Source organism: Microtus pennsylvanicus, chromosome 1 (genome assembly GCF_037038515.1).
Source record: "Microtus pennsylvanicus isolate mMicPen1 chromosome 1, mMicPen1.hap1, whole genome shotgun sequence".
Taxonomy (NCBI): domain Eukaryota; kingdom Metazoa; phylum Chordata; class Mammalia; order Rodentia; family Cricetidae; genus Microtus; species Microtus pennsylvanicus.
Genome location: NC_134579.1, coordinates 72,767,091 through 72,794,120, shown reverse-complemented (window position 1 = coordinate 72,794,120; position 27,030 = coordinate 72,767,091). Strand labels below are relative to the sequence as shown.

General features: G+C 46.5%; 1 protein-coding gene across 1 annotated transcript in view; it reads right to left on the bottom strand.

Moving 5' to 3' along the window:
* The window catches only part of C1H3orf70 (chromosome 1 C3orf70 homolog), a 43,475-nt gene extending 19,211 nt beyond the window's left edge, over positions 1 to 24,264 (bottom strand). Inside the window, exon 1 of the mRNA XM_075968096.1 lies at positions 23,926 to 24,264. Coding sequence (XP_075824211.1) covers positions 23,926 to 24,115 — 190 coding nt within the window. The 5' untranslated portion in view covers positions 24,116 to 24,264. The remainder of the gene's footprint in view (positions 1 to 23,925) is intronic.
* Positions 24,265 to 27,030: the final 2,766 nt, after the last annotated feature.

Genomic DNA, 27,030 nt, shown 5'->3' with positions numbered 1-27,030 from the left:
TATTCCCATCTTGGACTAGGGACTGAGCCTAGGGCCGTATGCTTGCTACACCCATGTTCTATCGCTATGCTACACTCCCAGATCACTGTACTACAGTCTTTTCCCTTTTGCTTGATGGTACTGAATTGTGAGCTAGGGTCTGAATTAGCCAGGCTCCATTAAAACATGTGACTGCCCTGCTTCAGCTTCCAGAGCTGTTTTGTGCGCAAATAATTCGAGATCAGGTATTGTCCTATGCCCAGCATTACTTTCTCTGCGTTGGACTTTTGTGGCTATTCTGACATTTGTTTTGTTTCCATGCAAATTTTAGGATTTCACTGTTGCTCTTTGAAGAATGCCACTGGAAATCTGATGGGGCTTACACTGAATCTGTAGGCTGATTTTAGTAATATGGCCAATATAAAAATATTAACCCTGCCAGTCCATTGACCATGGGGAGTCTTATCATCATCTGGAGCAGTGGTCCTCAACCATCCTAACGCTGCAACACTTTAATGCAGTCCCTCATGCTGTGGTGACCCCAACCACAAAAGTATTTTCATTGCTACTTCATAACTGTAATTTTGCTGCTTTATGAATTGTAATAGAAATTTCTGATATACAGGAAACCTGATCTGCAACCTCAAAGGAGTCACAACCCACAGGTTGAGAACCACTGAACTAATGTTTTTTTCAGTTTCTTTTCAGGGTCCCAACATTTTCACTGTAGAGAGCTTTCACCTCGATGGTTAGGTTTATTCCTAGTTTTTTAAAGCTTATAATCAAAAGGATGCTTTCCCAGATTTCTTCCTTGGCAAGATTATTAGTGATGCATCCAGAAGCTACTGACTTTTGCATCTTGATTGTGTATTCTGTCACTTTGCTGGAAACACGTATCATGTCTCTGAGTTTTCTGATGAGGCTATACAGGATCACATGGTCTCTTCCTTTCCTATTGGTATCCCTGCTGTTTCTTAATCTTGTCTTATGGCTCAAGTTAAGTCTTCCAATACTACACTGACAACAGCAGAGAGTTCCAGAGTTCAGAGGAAATGCCCCAGTCTCTCCCTCGCGTGCGTGTACACACACACACACACACACACACACACACACACACACACATACACACACGGTAGCACTGCCATACACAGCTTATTGTGTTGAGATGTTTTCCTTCTATCCCCATTTCCTTTAGCACTTTTATTATGAAGGCATGTTGAACTTTGTCAACTATCTTTTGTGTTTTGGGAAGATCCTGTGATTTCTGTCCTCATATTTGTTTATATGTCATGTTATACTTATCAATCTATGTATACTGAACTACCTGCATTCCTGGGATGAAATCAATTTGGCCACAACATTTGTATCTCTTCATGTGTTCTTGAATTTGGTTTGCATCTGTGTTCACCAGGGAAGTTAGAACACACGTCCATAACAGGGCTGTTATCAAGTCAATACTGGCTTCTCAGAATGAGCTTGGTAGTGGACCCTCCTTGTCTGAATTGTTTGAAAAAGCATTGATATTAACTTTTCCTTAAAAGTTTGGTAGCATTCAGCAGTAAATCTTCCTGATTCTGGGATTATCTTTGTTTGTGAGAATTTTTTTACTTAATTAAATTTAAATTCATTTATTTCATATCACATCCCGACCACAGTTTCCCCTTTCTCCTCTCTTCTCATCCCCCTCCCTTCTCCCTTCTGTTTCCCATGGGTGTCAACAAAGCATGGTGTACCAAGCTGAAGTAGAACCAAGCTCCTCCCCTTGTATTAGGACTTGGTCAGGCAACTTAGTATAAAGAGGTTCCCAAAAGCCAGCCAAAGTGTCAGAGACAGACCCTGCTTTGGGAGATTTTTTTAAACACTGCTTCAACCTCATTGCCAGTAATGGGTGTATTTACATTGTTTATAATCTCAATTTAATTTTAGAATGTTATACATATTTAGGAATGCATTCATTCTTCTGTTTTCTAGCTTTTTAAAATTAAGTTTCCAAGTATTCCCTAGTATTTCCCAGGACTTCACTACAGCCTGTCATAACAGCTCCTTTAATCATCTCTAATAGTCTTACTTAGGTCCTTTGCTTGCATGCTTGAACAAAAATGGCTTCCATAGATTCATATGTCTGACTATTCAGTCCTCAGTGGAACTGTTTGGGAAGGATTAGAAGGTGTGACCTTGTTGGAGGTGTGTCACTGCAGGAAGGCTCTGAGGCTTCAAAAGCTCACATCATTCCCAGTGAGCTCTCTGCCCAGAGTGAGCTCTCAGCTACTGCTCCAATACCATGCCTGCCTGCCTGCTGACATGCTCTCCTCCACGGTCATCATAGACTCTAACCCCCCGAACTATGAGCCCTAATAAATATTTTCTTTTATAAGTTGCCTTGTCATGGTGTCTTTTCTTAGCAATAGGAAAGTGGCTAAGATGGTCCCCCTCTTCCTTTTAGGTAGTTTGAATAAGGATCTGTAACTTTGTTTATTTTTTAAATAACCAATCATTTAAATAAATAATTGTATTGTTCTTTTAGTCTCTATCAGTCCTTCTGACTTCTTCCCCCCTGCTACATTTGGCTTGACTTCTTGTTTTTCTAAGACCTTGAGGTGCATCCTGAGGTTACTTCCTGTGATGTTTAATGCACAGAGTTAGAGCTATTCCCCTCTCTGAGAACAGCTTACCTTTAGCCCAGAAGCTCTGTGCCTTGTTCATTCAAGGGTAGATTGTTCAGTATCCAAGTATCCGTGTCATTTCTGTGGTTTCTCTTGCTGTTGGTTACTAGTTTTATTCCACTATAATTTGATGATACAAGGAATTATTTTAGTTACTTAGTATCTATTAAGGCTTACACTGTGGCCTCTAATGTGATCAATCTTAGGGGACAGTCTGGAGGGTCACTGAAAAGCCGTGTATTCCATACCTTTTAGATGGAATATTTTATAAGTATCTGTTAAAACCAATCGATCTATGTGATGGTTTAGCTCTGAGTTTTATTTTGAAATACCCATCTAAAGATGAGAGTAGAGTGCTGAAATCTCCCCCCCCCCCATATTATCAGACCTGTCTGACACATTTGATGCCTTTAGTGTTTACCTTATAAACTTTAGCAGCCTCAGCATTCAGTGCACACATAATCTACAAATTTCCTCCTCCTCCTCCTCCTCCTCCTCCTCCTCCTCCTCCTCCTCTTCCTCCTCCTCCTCCTCCTCCTCCTCCTCTTCCTCCTCCTCCTCTTCCTCCTCCTCCTCTTCTTCTTCCCTTCTTTTCTGAGAAAGGGTCTCTCTATTATGTACCTCTGGCTGTCCTGAAATTTGCTATGTAGACCAGGCTGGCCTTGAACTCACAGAAACCCACTCGCCTGGGATTAAAAAACGCACCACCACACCCAGCTGTACAAGAGTCACATCCTCTTGATTAATGGTTCCTCTTCTTTCACAGTGGCCCTCTTCGTCCCTTCCTCTTTTTATGAGGTCAGCGCCAGGAGATGATGCGCATGTTACTGAGCTATTAACAGTCACGCCCCTTGAGTATAGGACGTTTCTGAATTATAAAATCAAGAGACTGCCCTCTTTCTACCCTATAACTTTATTTTAAATGGAATAAAATGAAAACTGAATAGAAAAGAGGAATGGCAGGTGTAGGAGCCAACAGGGACTTCATTTCATTTTTCTTAACAATAAAAAGTATGTTATGCTTACAGTGAATTTTTTGCAGCTTTTTAAAATATCTGTTCTGATGGCTAGGATAAACTACCCCAATATCCAGTCATCTCATGACTTAAGCATGCAGTAATGTCCTCTGGATGTCCTACATGCCCAGCCTTTCTTCCTGTAATTCCACAAGTCTCACTACATTCTCCCTCATCCGCCCTGCTCTCCCATCAGATCAGCCTTAATTCGGCTTGTAGCACACATGGGATCCTGTCTTTTAGGGGCCACTGTTGTCGCTGGGGTTTCTGCCTTAGCAGTCTCTGAACCCTGGTGGCAGCCTCACTCTCCCTTAGCCTCCCATATGGCACACTTCTAACTTCTCTTCTGCAGGCCCCTCTCAATGACAGCACATTGCCTGGCCATCCGATCCAGAACAGGCCTTCCTTATTCATAGTAAAATCATGCTTATTTTCTTAGTTATAATCACAAACTTTAGTTGTGACAAGACCCAACACTATACTCTGTCCGAGAAGCCCTGAGAAGTAACTCTATAAAGAAAACTGCTGAGAAGTAACGCTATAAAGAAAATGTACCACACAGACGTTATCCAAAAGGATAGAGTTGCCAAATTAGTGTAAAACTAGTTTTAGAGCAAAGAATATTACCCGAGAATTTAAAAAAAAATAATTGCACAGTCATGAAGCTCAAATGACCAGCGATGACCTCTCTGCACACAGTTAGGAAGCTCAAATGACCAGCGATGACCTTTATGCACAGGGAGACCTAACAACAGAGCTTCAAGATTCTTAAATGAAAGTTTGATCTCCCCAAAAGCTCAACACAAACAGAAATCCAATCCCAGACCCAGAATATGGTTCTAACACGCACACAGAAGGCAGCAGAACTTCAGTTAACTCTGAAAGGAACAAAGACAGCCACGTGTTCCTGGCCGGATGTACAGTAACAAGAATTCGTTTCTTCCTATGGCATGGACCCTAGCACCAATCATAGAGGGGTTGGTTACTCCGTAACTTTCATGACACTACTTTGCCCATGGGCATACCTGGCTATACCAGTCATCACGGAAGCTCAATGGCTCACAGCTGTGTGGGACACTGTCAGTACAGCACCTTCTGACACCATGCAAGCTGGCCAGTGCCATCTGGCTTTCCCCACATCCTATGACCACAGTGTGTGGTGTCTTGGCAACCAAGCCCAGCTCCACTTTTTGCTCTCACCGTAAGCACTGGAGGAGAGCAGTAAGCAGTAACCATGACAACCAGAATGCTATCCTGGCTTGAAAATTCCTCCACCAAGTATATATTGGCATACCTTTAAATTTAACCTCACTGAAATTCTCTGGATCCAGGTAGGCTGTGGCCAGATTCTTTGCCAGGATATAAGAGGAATGGACCTAGTCCAGTTCCTACAGGAGTCCATGTTCTCCTCTGAAACATCACGGTCTTGGTCTCCACTGTCTGCATTTCTCTTGTGTTCTGGTCTTCCAGACTCCCATCCCAATGGCCCATTAAGGTCTGCTTACAGCACTCTGGGACTTTTCCAGCCCAAAGCTCCAAACTCAACTACATGCCTCATGCCACCCAGTTCCGAAGTCCTCCAAGCCACACGGTCAAGTTTTCGCTAGCAAATGGCCCGGCTTCTCAGTACCAGCTTCTCTGTATTAATTACCTTCTCATAGCTGCAGTAAGATCCCTGACCTTAGGCCATGTAAAGGTACTACATTTAGAATGTATCTTCCCACCTCAAGTAAAGCAATTGAGATGATTGCTCGCAGACATGCCTAGAGATTGTTGCCATAGTGATTCCAAATCCCATCAAGAGAATCAAGATTAGCCATCATGGGACTCATAATAACCTCCCAGGCACACTTGCAATGACTCAAAGACTTCTTCCTAGAGCATCCTTGTTAAAGGTCACACCACCGCCCAGTCACACACTAAGACTTTAACCCACGAGCCTTTGACAGACACTTAAGATCCAAACAACAGCCAAAATTTATGAAGAGATTCTAAGTAGTGACAGCGATGTTACACATCTCTGTATGCTATAGGTAAGAATATGTAATTGACGAGCTGGGGGCGTGGAACAGTCAGTAAATCTATGGCTACGCAAGCATGGTGAGTTCAGTTTCTACAACCCATGTTTTTTGTTTTCTTTTTTTAAGCAAGGTGCTCCATCACATGCCTGTAATCTTCAGGCTGGGGAGGCAAAGACAGTAAGGATCCCTGGAGCTTCCCTAATGGCAAAGCTAGACAAACTGGTGAGATCTAGGTCATCTTAGAGACCCTGTCTCAAAAAACAAGATAGAGCAGGCTGGCAAGATAGTTCAGTGGGTAAAGGGGACCTGCTGGTGAGCCTGGTGACTTGAGATGAAGCCACAGAACCTAGGCACCAGTAGAAGAGACCGAGCTCCACAAAGCTGTCTTCTGGCCTCCATATGCACGTCACAGCATGAGCACCCACAGACACCTGGCGTGTGTGAGAACAACTGCACACACACACACACACACACACACACACACTAATAAGCGAAGCTTTAATTAAAAATAAAATAAGGTAGAGAGCACTTGAGGGGGGCACTCCACATTAACCTAGCCTCCACATGTGCCCACACAAGCAGAATATAAAACTGTTTCTAGAACCTAACTAGAGACACATTTTCAGTTTAATTCTGGTGTAAATAAATTACAACATTTTAACGTGTGTATCTGTTCTGCCTAACTTTATGTCAAAAACCAAGAAAGTTCATGAAGAAATTACATCAATTTACAAGAAGGGTTGTTAAGTGATGGTGGGAGGTCCTTCTGTCTATGTGTTGCTTTTATTGGTTAATGAATAAAGAACTGGCTTGGCCTATAGAATGGGAGGAGGAAGGCGGAGTCAGAGAGATGCCATCGAGCCACCAGAGACAGATGTGCTAAAACTTTGCTGGTAGGCCACAACCTCGTGGTGATGCACAGATTAATGGAGATGGGTTAAATTAAGATGTAAGAGTTAGCCAATAAGAAGCTAGAGCTAATGGGCGAAGCAGTGATTTAATTAACACAGTTTCTGTGTGATTATTTCAGGTCTAAGCTAGCCAGGAGGCCGGGAACCAACAAGCAGGCCCCTCCTGCAATAGTTAAGCCTACAAATGATCTGATAATTTATCTATTCCTACTCTAAGAATTCCCTAAATAAGCAAAAAAAAAAAATATTGTCAATAAGATTTTATATTCAGTAACTTTCTTCTTTGAGGCAGAGTCTATGGAGCCCAGGCTGCCTAGAACTCACAACATAGCCAAGGATGACCTTGAACTCTTGAACCCCTCCCTGCACTTCCCAAATGCAGGGAATATAGATGTGCATTTGATTTGAACCGTCGCATGCCATGCAAGTATTCTAGCAGGGGAGCCGCACCATCATCTTTTCAGCATCTTACAAACAAGCAGAAATCAGGAACGTACAATCTGCTACATGCTAGGGAACAGGAGTGAATGACACCCTAACATCAGCCATGGCTTAGAACACAGCGTCTGGGGAACAGGAGTCAAGCCTGTAGTGGAGACTACAGTTGCTGCCTCACTCTCCCTGGATCCCTTCTCACGCACAGGGGGACAAACGCCATAATCTCAGAAGCACAGCCAAAGCACCGACCAGAGAAGCACCTCCCCTCCCAGACCTGCTGCCTCGGTTCCTCTTGAGCAGAGGAGTGAACAGCACTTAGGTTTATATGACTTCAGTGGTTTCGCCCTCATAGCCTTCTCTTTACACTTCTGCTGTATCTCATGGGTAAAGCGATGCCTAATGCCAGAAGCTGAGTTCACAGGCTGCAACCCAAAACTTGACATACTAACAGGGCAGAACAGCCAGCAGAAAGTATGGCTGGCTGGTTAGGCACGGTGGTGCACACCTGTGATCCCAACAGGTAAGAGGCTGAACCAGGAGGACTGCCACAAGTATGAGACTAGCCTAGAGTCCACAGGAGTTTAAGGTTCGAGGCCAGCCTGGGCTATATGTCAAGGCCTTGCGGCCTTGCCACACCAACACTGCTCTGTGGGAGGCTGGGTGCTGCTCTAGAGAGCAGCCAGGTTGCTATGACGGCTTTACATTCACAGGTCCAACAAGCTTCCCGGAAGTCCTTTATTCTTAGCATCTAGTCCTCTCCTGGCAAATGGAGTAATTCAGTCTCATGTTCCAGAACCCTCGAACCACAAGCTCTGGACACTGTGTTCCTATTAAGTCTTTAATCGCTAGGCGCTGGCTTATCAAGACTATAAAGACAACTATGATCAAGGGAGCTGCCAATGCTACAAGGTATTACATTATCTCTAATTCTCAAAATTGCATCACAGATTACTACCAGGTGTCAAATTAATAAACTACAAGGCCGAAGGATTAACACGGTGGTAGCGCATGGGCCCAGCAAACATGTGACCCTGAATTTGACCCTCACTGTCACCAGCTGGATGAAGGTCCTTGACTGGCTCTGGATAGAAATCATGAAGATGCAAAGGGCAGCTCCTTCAGTGCTGGCAGCTCTGTGCACGGAACAGCAATGGCCTTCATTTCTCAGCGGTTATTGCTCCAAGCGTGTGAGTGCCAACAGCCCTCAGCATCTAGTGTTGCCATGCATGCGGAGAGCCAGCAGCTCAGCTCTAGCCATTCCTACAGGCCCTTCAGCAGCTGGAGCTGGGGACTCTCAGCAGCTCTTTGGATGGAACTCTTCCAGCAGCTGGGGCTCGTGGCTCTTCCAGAATCCTTGCTGTCCTCAGCCTCAGCTCTCCTCTCTCCCTTCCCCTTTCAATGGTCTCTGCCCCATGCCTTCAAACTCCCCTACTGCTAACTGTGCTGGGAGCTAACAGCTCCTGTTGTCTGCTCTGGTGTCTATCCCGGCCCACTCGACCTAGGAGCCCACAGATAAGCATCTCGTGTTGTCTGCAACCATCTTGGTCCACGCTCCCTGAAAAACCACACGTCCACAACACCCACCTGCAGTAGGCTTTACTGAAGCTGTGCTGCAGCATGGGGGGCAGTGCACAGGTCTCTTGATTTTCTGAGAATTAGAAGACGGCTGCTTAGCCAGGCACACACGTGCCCAGCCTCCTATCTGCTATTCACAAACATTCTGCTTAGTCACCACACTCTGAAAGGTGCACTGGGCCTGGCTGTCCTGGGGGTCATGGGTGGGGAGGTGTACCGAGTCTGGCTGTCCTGGGGTCATGGGTGAGGAGTTACCCTGAGCCTGGCTGTCCTGGGGTCATGGGTGGGGAGGTGTACCGAGTCTGGCTGTCCTGGGGTCATGGGTGAGGAGTTATCCTGAGCCTGGCTGTCCTGCAGGTCATGGGTGAGGAGTTACCCTGAGCCTGGCTGTCCTGGGGTCATGAGTGAGGAGTTACCCTGAGCCTGGCTGTCCTGCAGGTCATGGGTGAGGAGTTACCCTGAGCCTGACTGTCCTGCAGGTCATGGGTGAGGAGTTACCCTGAGCCTGGCTGTCCTGGGGTCATGAGTGAGGAGTTACCCTGAGCCTGGCTGTCCTGGGGTCATGGGTGAGGAATTACCCTGAGCCTGGCTGTCCTGGGGTCATGAGTGAGGAGTTACCCTGAGCCTGGCTGTCCTGCAGGTCATGAGTGAGGAGTTACCCTGAGCCTGGCTGTCCTGCAGGTCATCGTGAGGAGGTGCACTGAGCCTGGCTGTCCTGGGGTCATGGGTGGGGAGTTACCCTGAGCCTGGCTGTCCTGGGGTCATGGGTGGGGAGTTACCCTGAGCCTGGCTGTCCTGGGGTCATGAGTGAGGAGTTACCCTGAGCCTGGCTGTCCTGCAGGTCATCGTGAGGAGGTGCACTGAGCCTGACTGTCCTGGGGTCATGAGTGAGGAGTTACCCTGAGCCTGGCTGTCCTGCAGGTCATCGTGAGGAGGTACACTGAGCCTGACTGTCCTGGGGTCATGAGTGAGGAGTTACCCTGAGCCTGGCTGTCCTGCAGGTCATCGTGAGGAGGTGCACTGAGCCTGACTGTCCTGGGGTCATGGGTGAGGAGGTACACCAAGTCTGGCTGTCCTGCAGGTCACGGGTGGGGACGTGCTCTTTCTGAGCTGTAGTGAGACTTCTGCAATACATGGCGACATAGGGAAAGGCTGTGGGGTAGGAGCATCAACACTTACCAAAGCCACATGCATTTTTTTAGAGCCATAGCAGGGTATATCTACAGTGATAATTACTGAAACAAAAACTTTAAGGTAGTTGTTAATATGGTGGCCTCTGGGACAGATGCAGCAGCCATGGCAGCTGGAGGTCTCTGTGGCTTCAGTCAAGTCTCCTTGGGGCTCCCACAACTAAAGTCTCATCATGATGTTTCCATGTGAAACCCAGTTTCACTGTGCACTTGCTGAGTATTTAAAGCAAGCAACTCACCAGATCACAAAAACAGGGCTCTCGATTGACAGTTCCTACTACTTCCGCAAAAACAGCACTTGCTACTGACTCTGATGGTGCAGTGTCTGAAAGAAAATGGCCTCCAAAGGGAGCGGCACTGTTACAGGTTGTGGGCTTGTGGACGAGGTGTGGTCTTGTTGGAGGAAGTGTGTCACTGTGGGGGCAGGCTTTGGGGTCTCATATATGCTCAAGGTACCACACAGTATCTCAGACTACTTCCTGTTGCCTGTAAGATGTAGGGCTCTCAGCTACCTCTCCAGCACCATGTCGGCCTGTCCCAACATGATGATAATGGACTGAACCTCTGAACCACTCCGATTAAATGTTTTCCTTTATAAAAGTTGCTGTGGCCGTGGTGTCTCTCCACAGCAATAGAATCCCTAAGACAGATGGGGCTTCAGGTAGAAATGTTCTCACAGGGTAGCCAGACTCAGGGACTGACAACGACAGTAACACTGCAGTGCAGCCTTGGTCCTTGCCCATGCTGGGGCAGATGCCTCTTCGGCTCATCTGACAGCTATCAGCCTAGTAGCTGAGCTGGTCACTTTGACCAACCCTGACAGCTTCTGTCACTTCAAGAGAAATAGAAAACCATCAAGAAGTGCTTGAAATGAAGATTAGCATAAATTAGCATATCCAGAGGTAAGTTCTGTCTAGCACTGAAATGGGAAAAGGAAGTGTCCTTGGGTGTGCTGACCGAAGCGCTAGGTGTGTCTGGGTCCTCATCACATGAATTCAAAAGATGGAGGGCAAGTTTCCGAGTTTTATTCTTACAGAAAGAAGAAAGATGAAAGATTTACAGCAGAAAGCAGAGCTCCAGAGAGTTAAGCAAAGCTCCGGAGGGGACTCCCAGAAAGCGAGGAGAATGTGTTAATCTGGCTGTGTAGGATTTCAAACGGCATTTAAGGAGGGAACTGGACAATGCCTGAGGCCATTTCTAATGAGACTGGTTAATTCTCTGCGCACTGCACAAGTTAAGCTAATGAAGGACCTACAAGCTCTCTGCATATCAGCCTAACAACAGGGAATGATATCTTCCGTCCATCTAATTAGGGGAGTTGACTTGCTGTGAACCTGTAGGGGTGGAGGGTCCTGAGTGAGTGGAGTCCTGAGAGGACATGTATTTTGACCTGGGCACGGCCATGCTGTGAACCAACTGACCCACAGAACAATTTGACAATGCTGGCACCCATAGGGACCAGGCTCAAGAGGAATGGCAAAGCTGTCCCTAGGAGAGCAAGTATGAATATTTATGAATGACTGATTAGCGTGTACAAAGACTGGCCACGGTGCTTCCTCCTCCTGCTGTTCTCCTAGAGAGATCTCCTACTCAGAGCAGCCCCTCCCCTATGCTGTACACAATAAACACTCGGAAGCTCCAAATTTTGGCAATAGTCATAGGGGTAGTGGAACCCTATCCAATCCCAACTCCACTGTATTGAGTCTGTGTGTCTGTCTTTTCATCATTCCCTGACTGGCCCTAGCCAGGATTCTAGGAAACTCTCTTCCGTTCTCCTCTGACATTCCTCGCAGTACAGCTTCTAGTTGTACTGACTTCGCCAGTGTCTCTCCAGTCCTAGCCCTTGGCAGGGTCTGCTCCCAGTTAATAGAAATATGCTCTCTTTGTTTTCATGTTTGCATGACCAGATTGTAGCTTACCTCAGCAGAGCCAACTCTATCACAGCTACCAAGAGGCAACTACAGCCTTCTACCTCAGACTTGGTTCCTGTGTATGGGATGATCTGGGTGGTCTCCTTTCTAGAATAGTTGTGGATGCTTCTGGTTAGAAACTACTATTGCTTGCAATTGAGTCTGTTACTATGGTGGTTTGAAAGAAAATGGACCCCCAAAGGAGTGGCACTATTCGGAGGTGTGGCCTTGCTGAAGTAGGTGTGGTCTTATTGGGAGAAGTGTGTGGGCTTTGAGGTCTTTTTCTCAAGTTCCCCTCAGGGTGACAGTCAGTTGACTTCCTCTTGCCTGCATGGTGGAGGACTCTCTGCTCCAGCATCACGTCTGCCTGCAAACCACCATGCTCCCCATCATGATGACAATGGACTGCACCTCTGAAACCATAAATGAGCCACCCCAATTAAATGTTTTCTTTATAAGAATTGCTGTGGTCATGGTGTCTTGCTTCACAGCAATAGAAACCCTAACTAAAGCAGTTACTATTAACTACATCAGATGCAAAACTTTGCTATCTTTCTCATCTGGTTACCCACCTCCCCCTAGTTAGTGTATACCCAGCTGAACCTGGTTAGCTCATGCCCAGCAGCACCTGGTTAGCTCATACACCTACACTTGGTTAGCTCATACTTAACTATACCTGGTTAGCTCATACCTAACTGTACCTGGTTAACTCATACCTAACTGCACCTGGTTAGCTCATACCCAACTACATCTGGTTAGCTATCAACCTGCAACCTCTTTAAGTCCTTATCTCTAGTGTCCCGCCCCTGTGATGAATTCACATTGCATTAGTGCTTGGCCCCCTGGCTGAATGCCTTTCAGGAAAGTCAAGTCTCTCTTAATCTGTCTCACTGACAATCCACGTGTACACACAAACTCACACGCATATGCACAAGTGCTCGAGTATGCATGTACACGTACACACACCCACACACACACACACAGGTTCCAGAGAGATTTTTTTTGCTCATTTTATTTATCAAACACTATAATCAGCAAGTGTGAGGTCTCCATCTTCTTTTCTGAAAATGAAAGAATGTGATTTCCCCTTGAGGACACTGAGTCAACACAAACAGTAATGTTGATGATTCTCCTAACTTTCCTCTTTATGTAAAACAGATAGGAAGATCCTCACCAAAGTGGTGAGGGAGTCCAGAGCAGGCCACATTGACTGTTGAATCTTGCCGTGTAGCCTGGCGGTACAAACTCTTTCTTTTCCAGGATCCAGAAACACTAGTGGGTATATTTCTATCACATGTGATTTATGAAGTTATAAAAGACATTATCAGTGCAACTGTACCTAACGTGTAGCAAAGCTACAAAACAAACCTATTTTATGACCTCCTTAATATGGTTGGTTTTGCTGAAAAACAAGACACAAATGCTGGGACAGATCTGAATGTGTGCGACTTGATCAAGTAATTACAAACAATACTGCCTGAGGTCAATTACTTGACACATACCCGCTGTGTGTCTAGCATGGATCACAACTTCTGAATTCATGTCTCCACCTGTCATTAGCAAAAAGGTTTTGAGTATATAATTGGATCCTTAGATAACATGTTGAGGGCAATGCAATATTAAATGACAATAGCAAGCAGAGATCACTTTTACACGTATCCAGGCAAAACTAAAAACAGAGACCCTCTTCTGGAGGCTCATATATGAATCTGTTAAGATGAACCCAAAATTAATGCAGAAACTAACTCTACCAACCACAGATTTTAAAAAATATGAGGATAAGCATTATAGGTATAGCTATAATTTTACAAAGTCAATATGAAAAATACATTAACTCTAAAACACAGCTTCATGCTGTGCTAAGAAATGACATCAATGATTCTCTGTGGATCAAATGATATTTCTGTATTACTAAGTGAAGCTTGTAACAAAAGCACTTCACAAGGGCATGATGAGATGGAATGGTCTTTGCTTTGACATCGATGTCAATTCGTGGCAATTGAACATAAGGCCTCTCCCATGTGAAACTGCCACCAAATAAAAGCTTTAAAAGGCGAGCTGGAGAGAAGGTTCAGCGGTTCAGAGCACTGGCTGCTCTTCCAGAGCTCCCGAGTTTAATTCCCAGCAACCACATGGTTCTTATTGTCAATAAAAGGAAAAAAAAGTTCCAGTGATGTTATTCACAAATAGAAAAAAAATCTTAAAATTCATAAGGAGGCAACAAAAGATCCTGGGTAGCCAAAGACATCATGAACAAAACATACTCAATTTGAGATTAGACCACAGAGCCCTAACAATGAAGATACGGAGCTGACACAAAACAGAGACATAAATCAATAGAATAAACTAAGGACTCAGATATAAGTCCATTTTATTTTGACAAAGACAGCAAAAATATACACCCAAGCTTCAATAAGTGACGCTGGGGAAACATGTATCTACATAGAGAAAAATGACACTAGATTGCCCACAAAAACATAAACTTGAAACAGATCAAAGATTTTAACATAAAACATGAAACCCTGGGATGGCTGGAAGGTCTCATGCCTCTCCCCGCTACCCTCCCTATGAGGGAAGGTCAATCGCCACCAAGGCCAGATGTGATGCTCTTTTGCACATGGGCACAGGTGAGTTCATGAAGATGTGGAACTCTGGCTTGGAGAATAGTCTGGTACAACCACCACCCTCTCTAAAAGTTCGGGAACCTTGTAGAAGAGGAGGCAGAAAGACTGTAAGTCACAAGATGGAGGAAGGGCTGTCAAGTACCATTCTCTAGGCATAGCACGGCCATGGCACTCACGAACTCACAGCAAGCTGCAGTCACCTGCATGAAGCCTGTACAAGACTGGCCCTGTCAACAGTCACTTGAGTATGGGAAAACGGCTCATGAGGTCCTACCCTTACTTCTCAACTGCTAGCTACTGATAATCTTGTGAAGAGAGGAACCATTGTCTTCAGCTGTGCACCCAATGTTCCAGCTCACCAGTCTACAATGGTGGGCTCCAAACTCATACAGACGGCCCCACCTTAAAAAGCCTTCCGTACCATTAGCAGTTAGAGACATGGAAATGAAGACTACTCCGAGAGCCCATCTTACCCTAGTCAGAATGGCTGAGATCAAGAAAACAACAGCAAATGCTGACAAGAAGGAGGGAAATGGGGAGCCCTCGTTCACTGCTGGTGAGATTGCAAACTGGTGCAACCACTGTGGACGTCAACCTGCAGAGTCCTCAAGAGCTCAGAGCAGACTGACCATATGAGCCAGCTATAGCACTCGTTGGCACACACCCAAAGACTTGGTATCCTACGTACAGACACTGGTTAGCCATGCTCACTGCTGCTCCATTCACAACAGCTAGGAAATGGAAACAGCTTAGATATCTACAATTGATGAGTGGCTTGTTTTTGCAGTGGACAGAGACCAGACAGAAATACACAACTGGTCAATGTAGAGAAGAGGTGACAATGGGGTGTCTTGTGGAACATCTACAGTGCAATGCTTACCCCTAGGCTCAGGGAACATCACAGAAGGGGGCAGAGAGTTTATAGGAGCCAGAGGACCAGATGCCTGAGGCTATGTTGTGTCATGCAGACATGGTAAGGATTCTGCACCCATGAAATCTCAACGATACAGTTTGCTAAACAAGACCTGCATAGTAACAAACAAGTTACAAACAAGTAACAAACAATGCAGGCGGGAAATTTCATAGGGCCTCACTTCTAGATGAGGAGCTACAGGCAATGGTTTCTGAGAGAGGAAGAATCAATCTTCTTCGGGTACAAATCACCGAATAAATTTTCCAATCCCGACTGGTTGTCACATGAGAACAACACTAGCTGGACTCAGTAGATTCGGGGTGCTGTTTTGTTTGCTTGGTGTGGCTGTGTAATTATAAAAGAGGTCACTAATTTGAGATGGAGTAGGTGACATGACAGGAGTTGGAGCTAGGAGAGGAAGAGATGAAAATGATGTAAATGCAGCATTCATGTAGTCTCCAAAAATGCTTTACATTGAGAAATGAAATGGTAACAAATGCTGGAAGGATGTGGAGAAGGGGAATCCTTATTCACTGTTGGCAGGAATGTAAACTTGTGTAGCCACTATGGAAATCAGGGTGGAAGTTTCTCAAAAGCTAAAAATAGAGCTACCATCTGACTCAGCCATACCACTCCTGAGGATGCGCCCGAAGGATTCCACTTCCTACTACAGACACTTTCACATCCATGTTCACTGCTGCTCTGCTCAAAATAGATGTGAGACGGAATCCAACTGCATGTCACCAACTGATGAGAGGATAATGAATAAGTGCACGTAAAACCAAATTAGGAAATCTGCAGGAACAATATTATACTGAGTGAGGTAACCCAGCTCAGAAAGACAAACTCCATGTTTTCACTCAGAAGCAGATCCTGGCTTTCAAATTTTAGATGTGTATGTTTCCCTTGGAGTGACTTCAGAGGCCAGGGAGTTAGAAAGGGACAACTGTTGGGGACTGGAGGGAGGGGACAGCAGAACACATGTGACAGGCAGGCACAGGGGAGGAGCGGTGACACAGGAAATGGTGCAGTGGTACAGGCATGGGAGCAGCGGAAGAAGAGAGGTTGAGAGAGTTAGTCAAAACTAAGGATGTGAGGAAAACTCACATAGAAACCTATTTCGTAAACTAACTTAGAAACACAAATTAAAGTCAAATGTGGTGAGTTTGAAGCCAGCTTGTTCTATACAGCAAGTTCCAGGACAGCCACAGCTATATAGTGTGATCCTGTCTAAAATGCAACCAAAGAAATTACAACTTAAAAAGTTTGAAGGGAGATATCCAGCATGGGTAGATAATGCCTCTCCCAAAGCAATGTGTACCAGTGCCTGGTATAAGATACTTCCCTATAGAGTATTGGTCGTGGATGCCCAAGAGGTCCCCCAAACAATCCAGTTTATTGCCAGTGCTCTTGGCTGCCCTAGAACTTGATGTTGAGGCCGTATTGCTGAAGACACTATACATCTTGGTTACAGAACATATAAAAATCACACTGGAAATATGATGGAGGCTTCATCCATGCTAGATAGCCCTCATCCTGCCATAAGGCTCCACGTAGGCTGCAGGCAGAGAAAAACCACCGATGGTCTTACCCAGCAGTAAAACTTGTGCATTAAAATGCTGGCCTGCCAGGCAAGATGTGCCCACTTATACAATAATGGCATGACCGTTGTGGTGTAACCAACCACGTGTGACTGAATTAGAGACCTCGGGAGAGAATACATATCTGGTACTGTGTGATGGTTCCTTTTCTGCTTGGCAGAATACAGCATCGTCTGGGAGATGGGCCTCTGGACATGCCCACTGGAGATTATTTTAGTTACATTAACTGATGTAGAAAGACTCATCTTAACTGTGAGTGGGGTCATTGTTAGGACAGCAGATTCTGGACTATATAAATGAATAAAGAGAGATTAATACTATGCGTAATTTATTTATTTTTTTAAGATTTTATTTATTTATTATATATACAACATTCTGCCTCCATGGATGCCTGCAGGCCAGAGGGCACCAGATCTCATTACAGATGGTTGTGAGCTACCATGTGGTTGCTGGGAATTGAACTCAGGTCCTCTGGAAGAACAGTCAGTGCTCTTAACTGCTGAGCCATCTCTCCAGCCCACTATGCGTAATTTAAACAGTGGTTCCAACTCCTGACTCCTTTGACTTCCTGCAATGGTGTACCACACCTTAAACTATGAGCTGAAATAAATTCTTCCTGTCTCCGGGTACTTTTTGTATTAGTTACTTTTCTGTTGCTGTGAGAAAGCCCCATGACCAAGGCGACTCATAACAGAAAGCATTTAATCGGGCATATGGTCCCAGCGGGTTCAAGTCTCCGATGGTCGAGAAGAAGCATGGTGGCAGGAAGAGATCAGAGACCACATCTCAAACTACAAAGAGTAAGTAGCAAGAGCTATTACTCTTTGTATTACCCAGTGGCATACTTCCTCCAGCAAGGCCACACCCAATCCTCCAAGACAGTCACCAAACTGGGGACAAAGTATTCATATACCTATGACTTATGGGTGACATCTCATTCAAACCACCATGCTCTGTCAAGGATATTTTACCACATCACTATATTACAAACCTGGTCAGAGGTACTGAGGTCACAGGCCCTGATGAAAAACCGACTTCTGTTGTTTCACTAAACGGACACACTATCAAACCACCCACAAAGTATTTATGTTTACTCCGCTGTCCTCAGCACTGCTAGGTTTGCACAGTTCATAGTGGGAGAGTTAGCACAGACTCGCACAGCAAGACCTCAGCAAGTGTAGATAGGCACTCTGTTTTATGCTGTTGGTGGGGTCAACACGTTCCTGAGCACCAGTCTGATGTGAGGACACCTGCCAGCTTTCCCACGCTCCGACAACCCTAAAGAGACTCACCCAGAACATCAGTCCACGTCTCTCACTCGAGGTCTGAGCTCTCTTTCTTCTTCAACCACCAGACAAGGTCCGGCAGGCTCTTCAGTCTGAGCAGAAGGTGACTGTTCTCCCTAACCGCCCTCTTCTCCTCTGGCCTACGTTTCACTATCACCCCCCTGAATATATTCCCTGGAGCTACGGTTATGGCTATGATAGAGCTATCCTTTAGAAGAAGCAACCAGGCATTACCGGGGGAGATGAGAAAGCATGAGATTCCCTAGAGTTAGTGGTATGGCCGTGGGAAAGGAGAACTAGAATAACATAAAATCTACAATGCTAACCGACTAACAAAGAACATTTGCGCTGAAGGTTTAACAGCTGAATTCTCTAATCACTCTTTATCTCTGTATAGGACATTGATAACTAGGGATTCAATTACATCTAAATGCTGCAGATTGCCGCGCCTGAAGACCAGGCCTCCACCCTTTAGGTAGCCTATGGTCTCCCCTAGACCATCCTGAAAATCACACCCAACCCTGCCTACGTCTCCATTTTCCACCTTTTGTGGAGACAATCTTTCTTTAGATATGCTAATATCATCTTAGGTGACATTGAGTCCCACTCTGATGCTTTCAACCTCAAAGAAACAGACATTTTCTGAGCTGTACTCTGCAGGAAACCGAGCTCATCTCTTAGTGACTTGAGGAAGCCAACTCTGAGCTCTGCTAGTGGCACCTACATCACATCACGTACACCCACTCAGCCCCGCCTGTCACCATCTCGTCACTTTCTCTTTCATAACCCTTCGCTTGGATTTTATTCTCCGAATCCAGTAGCCTGTGCAGCTCTCGCTCTTCTGGAGTTCATTACTGTGAATGGCACTGCCCATTTCTCAAACACGCTCTCCATGGCTGCCGCTAATGGGCCTGAGCTATTGGTTCTGCTCATTAACTCGAAATTTCTCTGTTTCAGCTCTGGGTCAAGATTCCACCATCAGGCATACCTGGATCCGTGTATGGGCACCGGTCGTGACTGGCAATATGCCCGTGGGGAAGCTACTGGACGTCAACAGGCCTTCTTTATCAACTTTAAAATGGACATAATGGCATTGATTGTCGAGAATATCCTCCGCACAGGCACAGTCGGTTTAGTCTGTCACAAAGTAATCAGTGAGCAAACCCAAACAATCACCTCGGTGTCCTAATTCTCAGCTCCTGGGACTCCTGCTGTCTTTTTGCCTTGAAAAATTCATCTCAAATTCCTTTGAGTAATACGTCAATATTTCCTGAAGTAATGAATCCAAGGCTAAATCTTTCTCTGGCAAAAAAAAAAAAAAAGAAGGAAGGGACGGAGGGAGGAAGGGAGGGAGGGAGGGAGGAAGGGAGGGAGGGAGGAAGGAAGGAAGGAAAAATCAAAGTGTAATCAGCAATATCTGAGGAACAACCTGATGAATACTGGTTTCATTTCAGTGTTCCTTCTTCCGAATTCACTGCCCTTCAGCCTCTTCACCCCTACTTTGAAGATTTTTCTTCTCTAGATCCTCTGACAGTGTATCCTCCTGCATTGACTCTCAACAATGGTCTAAATAGAAAGCCTAAGGGTTATCTTTATTCTTTGTGCTGTCTTCTTGTTCTTGGAGGTAGCACACTTCCCCACGGCTCCAACTCCAAACAAAAAACATCGGAACAATCTCTAGCCCAAAGCTCTCTGAGTTCTCAAGCCCTGCATGCAGCTGCTTCCTGAGGCCACTGTGAGAGGACCAGGACCACATAAACTCCACTAAACCCACGTTGGCTCTGTGGCCACCCTCCCCATCTCACCGGCTCTCCATCTATCCCAGCTGGAAAGTTGTTCCTAACAAACACCACATTCCTTCCCCACACCAAGTCCACTCACACCCGTGAACTTCTCCTCAAACATCTCTCAAATTCACCCACCAACGTCCATCTTTAACTTCTTCTTCCTTCTAAACGAATGTCACTCAAGGACAAAAGTCTAGTTTCGAGAACCTTCATATGGTTTCTTCTCTCCCACTTCTCTCCTGCGGCCAAGCCATGTCTTCTTCTTTTATTTTTTCCCCTCAGAACACTTCTTAGACACTTTCATCTGTTCGTTTATTTAACTGAAAATGGTTCTTACTGGGAAAGGGTTAAGTAACACAGTAAGAGTCCTAGATTGTATAACTAGTCATCCTCCAAACACAGTAATCACATAAGAATGCACCTATGAGTATATATTTACATGTCTTCTGTAAACACTACATATTTTCAGCCTTTCCTATTTTACACGGTTATGAACTTCACAGTTTTAACATCCGTCATAAATATAGTGCCCATCATATATACTGAACTTGCTTAATTGTTCTGATTCTCTTTCCCAAGTATGATGGGATATCTCTCATTTTTGCATTCTCAGCTTCAGTGAACAAGCCAATGGTGTCCTCATCTATGCCATGTACGACTTTAAAGGAATTATAAAAGTCCATGGATCACACACCCTTAGACTCTGTTTAAAGGGTGGGATGCAGCGGTACTCATGTCTGCATTTCATCTCCATGGCATCTCATGAAGAGAAAATATGTAACATAAATACACAGATTACAAGAATCATGCCAGAAAACAAGGTTCTCAAATACATTAACTGTCTCTACTCAAGAATAATTTTATTTTGGTTAAAAAAACAAGTACTAAGAGTTGATACCCAACCAAGTGAGGGGACAGAAACGGAGCACCTGGCGCTTTGATGCCACAGCTGCTCATGAATGCGACCCCTGAATCTCTGCCAGTGCAGGAAGCACAGAACAGGAGCGGGAGCCTGGCAGAGACTAGAAAGAAGAGATGAAGGTCTGGGGAGGTGGCTCAGTGGGCAAAGTTCTTGCCGTGCAAGTGAGAAAAGCCAAGTTCAAATCTGCAGACCCCACACAGAAGCCAAGCATGGAAGCCAGTGTCAGCAACCCCAGCGCTCCTACCCTGAGAGGAGGTGGACATAGAAGTGTCCCCAGAAGCCCACAGAGCAGCCAATGTGCGGACAGCAAAAGGACTCTGACCCAAACAAGGTGAAAGGTGGACAGATCCCGGGAGACTCTCACACACACAAACACACAAGTGTGTACAGGCATAACATCACACACACATACTTATACACACAGAGACATAACATACCCTCACTCACACACACATATACACACAAACACTAAACACACCCTCACACACAAACACACATAGATGTACAAAGATATTACACACATGTATGTACACACAGACACCAAACACACACATACCCTCACATACATATGTGTACAGACATAGACATCACACACACACATTATACACTAACACCACACACACACACACACACACACGGGGGGGGGAGAAATCATAAAGAACTGCCAACATGGGTATACCTGATGGAAATACTTTCTTAAATTTGGATTATTTAAAATCGAACCCTGACCTCTTAAAAGAAAGCAGGAAGCATTTTGGAACCAATCTGAGTTGCCTGAGCTCATTCTCATTTCCTTTTTCTAAAGAGGATTGCGCATAGCTGGAGCATAGATCAAGAGGCGGCAGAAAAATCCCTGTGTTTGGTGGACTGCAGCAATTTCGTTGACCAAGTTCCCATTGACCCAGACAGACATTAATGACACAAGATGGATGGCAGAGCATGAGGCAACTAGGTAACTACGGAGCAGCCTCGACAAGGGCTCCTTCCGAACTGCCATCAGCAGCTCTATCAGCAGGCTTCGGGACTCTGTGGCCTTCCCCCTGAAACTACATTCTCAATAACTAGAGTGCAGATACAGGCGTTTACTACAGGCACAATGACAGGAACACAGGAGGAATGAGATACACACGTAAATACACAAACACCATGCAATCCAATAAGAGAGCCAAGACTAAAATCACAGTAGCCTAGAAAAATGGGCTAATCCCTAAGGTATCATCAGCACTTGTTTCCAAAGCCACGCATCCAGCTTTGAGAGGGACAAGCTGGGGATTAATTACCACCAGTTTTTAAAGCTTACTTGATGGCGTTAGCAGACAACAAGCTTAGTCTGAGGGGGACAGCAGCAAGCCTGGTGCCATGGAGTCTGAGAAGGGCCAACAGGGTGCAGCTATGTGAAGGCAGAACGGCACTCAAAGGTGAAAGGTGGCAGTCCTGGTCCACACTGGCCAGGGCAGAACTCTGGTACTTCTCACCTAACATGAGCACACGTGTTCAGAACAACCAGGATGTGTAGGTACATGAGAACTAGTCTAAAGAGGAAGGACGGACAGAATGACGGTTCAGAAACAGCACAAAGCAACAGCCTCAGTGGGAAATGGTGGCTGTCTCCACTAAGCCACTCAGTGAACATGAAGTTCAAAGCTGCTTTAGAAAAACCTACTTCCTTCGAGAATAGCCGGGAGGCAGAGGAAGAAGAACTACGTGTGCAAGACACTCTCAGTCTGCTCAAATATGCATATCTGGAGTGGAGATCACGATGGTTTGAGAAGAATGGGACTGCTCTGGAGGATTTAGGAAGAAGGGAGATAGCAAGAGGGTTCAGGGAGTCCCCCAAATCCACAAAGCTGTCCTCAGACCGCCACACGTGCGTCACGGCTCATATGCACTTGCGCACGCACACACGATTTCATAAGGTACATGCGGGAACAGAGAAAAGGCTATATAAGGAAGACTGTGGAGAACAAGTCTCATTAATGAGGAAAAATCGGTTTGACTAGATGCACACTTCCCACGAGTCAACTCTACCTGGGAGGGATAGTGCTGAGGTAAGAAAGGCAAAGGCCCGGGCCATCTTAACTTCTCCCCATTCCACAGTATGAACGGGATGCTCGTAGGAGATGCCTCCCCACATCGAATTCATCATCCACCTGTGTACTTTAGCACCCACATTTCCTACTCTGAAGCCACACTTGTGATGAAAAGCAGAAACTTTCTGTTTGGCCCCTTAGCAGAGGGAACAACAGCAAACCCAATGTTTGTTCTCTGTCCATGGACCTTGAATCGATAAGGAAAAAAGAGCAAAGATTTTCTATCCTTTAATTCATAACTTCTACTAAGATATTCAAATATTCTCAATGTAAATAAAGATTTGTTACATATTGCATCTCTTCTTGTGAGCCATTTGCTTCTGAATAACAGGAAAAATAAGTTTGATTGGAGATCACTTGGAAAATGTATCTTAAACACTTTAAAGCCCTCTAATCTAAGATTATGTGGAAACAGACTTCAGAAATGTTTCTAAAAAGAAATGATTCATCAGTGAGATTAAGCTAAATGCCGAAGTAATCAAATTGTGGAATTCTGATTAAATGGATACTTAAGTTTAATCTACTTAAAACTTGCAGGATAAATAGAAAGGGCCTGGTCTAGACTAGTTCTGGCTTGGCTCAAATGCTGTACTGGCTGTCTAAGGGGTTTGCTCTTCAAACTGTTCCTTTTAACTTCTTAGAACCCATTCTGCAAACTTCGTCCTCAATCTAAATACAATAAATGAGATCACTTGGACTTCTATGCGCTCTTTCTGCTAAATAGCAGCCAAAAAGAAAAGGCAAGAAAGTGAAAGGGGCATGTCCGTGCCTACTCAAACCCCTGGAAAGGTTTCCTTGTCGGTGGCAGTCTCTCTGGTGGCTTTACCACCTCTAAGCAAGTATGTAAAAGAAAAAGCAAAGAAAACCAAACCCAGGATTCTCTGGGCCAGAGAGGTCCCCTTTTGTGACTACAGCTAGGCTCCCCCGGGATTTCCTCCCGTCGTCCCGGCACCGCTGGGCCGCAGGCGGGCGACCGCAGGCCGACGCGGTTCCACTTACAGTGACACCATCCCAGGTGACAGCACCAGTGCAGCTTGAAGCACTTGCCGTGGCTGTGCGTGGCACAGATGGACAGCCCGTCGCACGGCTGGAAGTCGGGTCGGCGGGCGGCGCAGCTCCGCGCCAGGGCCTGCGCCTCGTCCACTTTCTCGCTCTTCCAGCCGCGCTCGGGCGCCGCGGCCGCACTCATGTCTCCCGGCGCGGAGCAGGGGACCGGAGCCCGGGAGCGTAGCGGAGGCGCGGGGCGGGCAGGACGCGAGCGGGCTGCGGGTTGCAGGCGCGGCGGGCAAAGGCTGGCGGAGGAGCCACCCCGGGAGGGCGCAGCGACTGGGCCTGGCCTGCCACCTCCCCGTGCCCTGGGTCCCTCCTCCTGAGTCCTCCTCCTAGCTCCCCCCTCCCTTCTTTCTCCTCTCCACCCTCCTCCCGGCTCCCACCTCCCTTCTCTCTCTTTCGTCCTCCCCGCTGCTCCCTCCTCTCTGCTCCCCCTCGGGCCGCCACGCCTGCACGCGCACGCGCACTCTTAGGCTGCCGCGCCCCTCTGCGAGCCTAGCCCCCGCGAGTCGACCTCACACGCCTCTTGAAGCGGAGGGTGGGCCACGAGGACGGTCAACCGGGTCTCTACACACACACACACACACCCGCACACACACACACACTCTCTCACACACACACACACGCGTCCCGCACGCTCCCGCCCTCTCGTGGGGGGGGGCTCCACGGCTCTGGCTACAGCTGGCTTCTCCCGCAGCCTTTCGGGACACAGTCCACCCTGGTCCAGGCACTCCCTTCCCCGCGTGCCACGGCGTCCTGCGGGGTCCCGGAGCCGCGGGGCAGCAGCGGGCGGTGACCCAAGGCCCGAGACCTAGCGGGTTCTTCCCAGCGCCAGCCGCTCGGAACTAGTACTGGGCTAGGGTCATCGGGCGACTGGAGTGGGAGGATGTGTTAGGTTTGGGTCCTGATATATGGGATTGGGGCGGGGGTGTCCACTGAGTGGCTTGCAATGGCTATGTGTGGCCAGTGCGTACAGTCGAGCGGTGCGAGAGGCACGGGGGAGGGGGAGTTGAGTGTGGACGCCACGGTGTGTGAGCGCGATTAATTGCATGGGTTGAACATGGGTGTGTGTGGCGGTGTGGTGGGCTGGAATGGCGTAAAGAGCTTATGCATGGAGTGCATGTGTGGCGTTAACACGGACGTGGGCACAGATGGGACTGCCTGGGGCCCAGCCTGGTCAGTGGGTGTGGCTGCCCAGGCTCCAGCTTCCTCTTCCACCACCCCAAGTCCGCTTGTTTGTCTTCCCTCCTGAGCACAACTTGTATCAAATACGTTTTCCATGCCGGGGAGCAGCGCTGGGAATTGGCTCTCCCTGCAACCGGGGCCAGGATCCAGCCTGAACACGGAAAGCAGGGAACGCCCTCCTTCTCAGCTTCCTTGCCAAATAATTCTCAGGTCCAGGAATTACCGAAGGTAATTGCCGAAGGTCGGGAACAGAACCTCTCCGCACAGATGCTGGACTGGGACGTGCTTATGTCCGGATCTCCTTTTCACTTTATTCTCTTCTGCTTAGCAATGATATCTAGCCTGGCTTTAAAGGAGATTCATCCTAAAGCCCTCAAAAATCTTTGCTGCCGTAAGCAACCTTTTATAATGTTCCCTTTTATTTAACCTTGGTTTAGGAGGGAAATCTAATTTGCATATGTCTGACTCCAGTGAAATCTTCACGTGTCGGGGATTGAGGATCCAGATGGCAAAGGCTTTCTTCTAAGTCACAAACTCTGACTTCCCATTACCCTTACACTGAAACAGCATTAAACATAAGGTGTCGTCGCATCACCTACTCCCCAGGTGTCCACCCCTTCAGTCCCAAAGCAGCTCCCTGCTGACTCATAGTATCCATGCATCCCTGCTGTTAATATAGCCGTCTCAGAATAACTTCAGCAAGTGAAGAAAAGCCAAAGGAACCCGCCCCGCATTATTGCTATATTATCTAATCATTTTTTTCTAAATTTTATGTATTGTGTGTGTGGCTGTTTTGCCTACATGCATGTTTGTACACCAGCTGCACACCGTGCCCTCCAGGGCAGAAGAGTACACCAGATTCCCTGGGACTGAAGTTACAGGGGTTCGTTAGCTGCCAGGCCAATGCTGGGGATTGAACCTGGAAGAGCAGCCAGTGCCCTTAACCTCTGAACCTTGCTCTAGACCCATCAACCAGTTTTTTTAACAATGGGTATATTCATCTGTTTTAATCTATTTTTCTCCCCCAACGTATAAACTTCCTCTAATACCAGGCATATCATATAAGGCCAAATAACAGGACCTTCCAGGAGGGTGTACACAGCCTTTATTACAGACTGAAACATGAGATTCCATTCATTAGGAAGCATGCTGACCCAATTTTTTTAGAGCAATGGGACTATTCCTAGCCAAACCATGCATGCCCCAAAGACCTAAGATGCCAGACACTCACAGCCATCAAAGGTCAGTCTTGACAAGGGCTGTGACTTCACTACTTGGCTGTCATGCAACAGTTCGAATCTTTAGGTTCGAATGTGACCAGCTGAATAATTTGTTCCTGTCATAGTGTGCCTCTCTGTCTACTGTTAACGTAAGCCGTCTTTGGACACCAACCCTCTGAACACTTACAATCTGAATCTTTGCGAACAGGTTTTAGTTACCTAACCAAGCAACCAAGTATCGTGGTTATAAATAAGCTACCAGCGATCTGTTAGTCATATTAAACCAATCACAGGGCTGCCAGGGATTGAGGGGAGCAGCAGCTTCCAACACAGTGCAGCTAAACTGGGAACCGCCTGTCAGGAAGGAAGAAGTCTGTTCAGTACGGCCATTAGCACAGCTTGGACTCAGCATTTGCGCCAGGGTCAAGGTAATAGCAGCATCTTTAGACTCAGACGCAGCCACGCTTTCCTGAACCACTGCAGGTGCTCCCTAGAAGTCCCTCTCCCGAATTGTTTTCTATCTCTAGTAAAACGCTGACCAGACGCAACTTGGGGCAGAAAGGGTTTACTTTATCTTAAACTTCCGTGTTACAGACCGCCGCTGAAGGCGTCCTGAGTGGAACTGAAACAGAACTGTGGAGGGACAGTG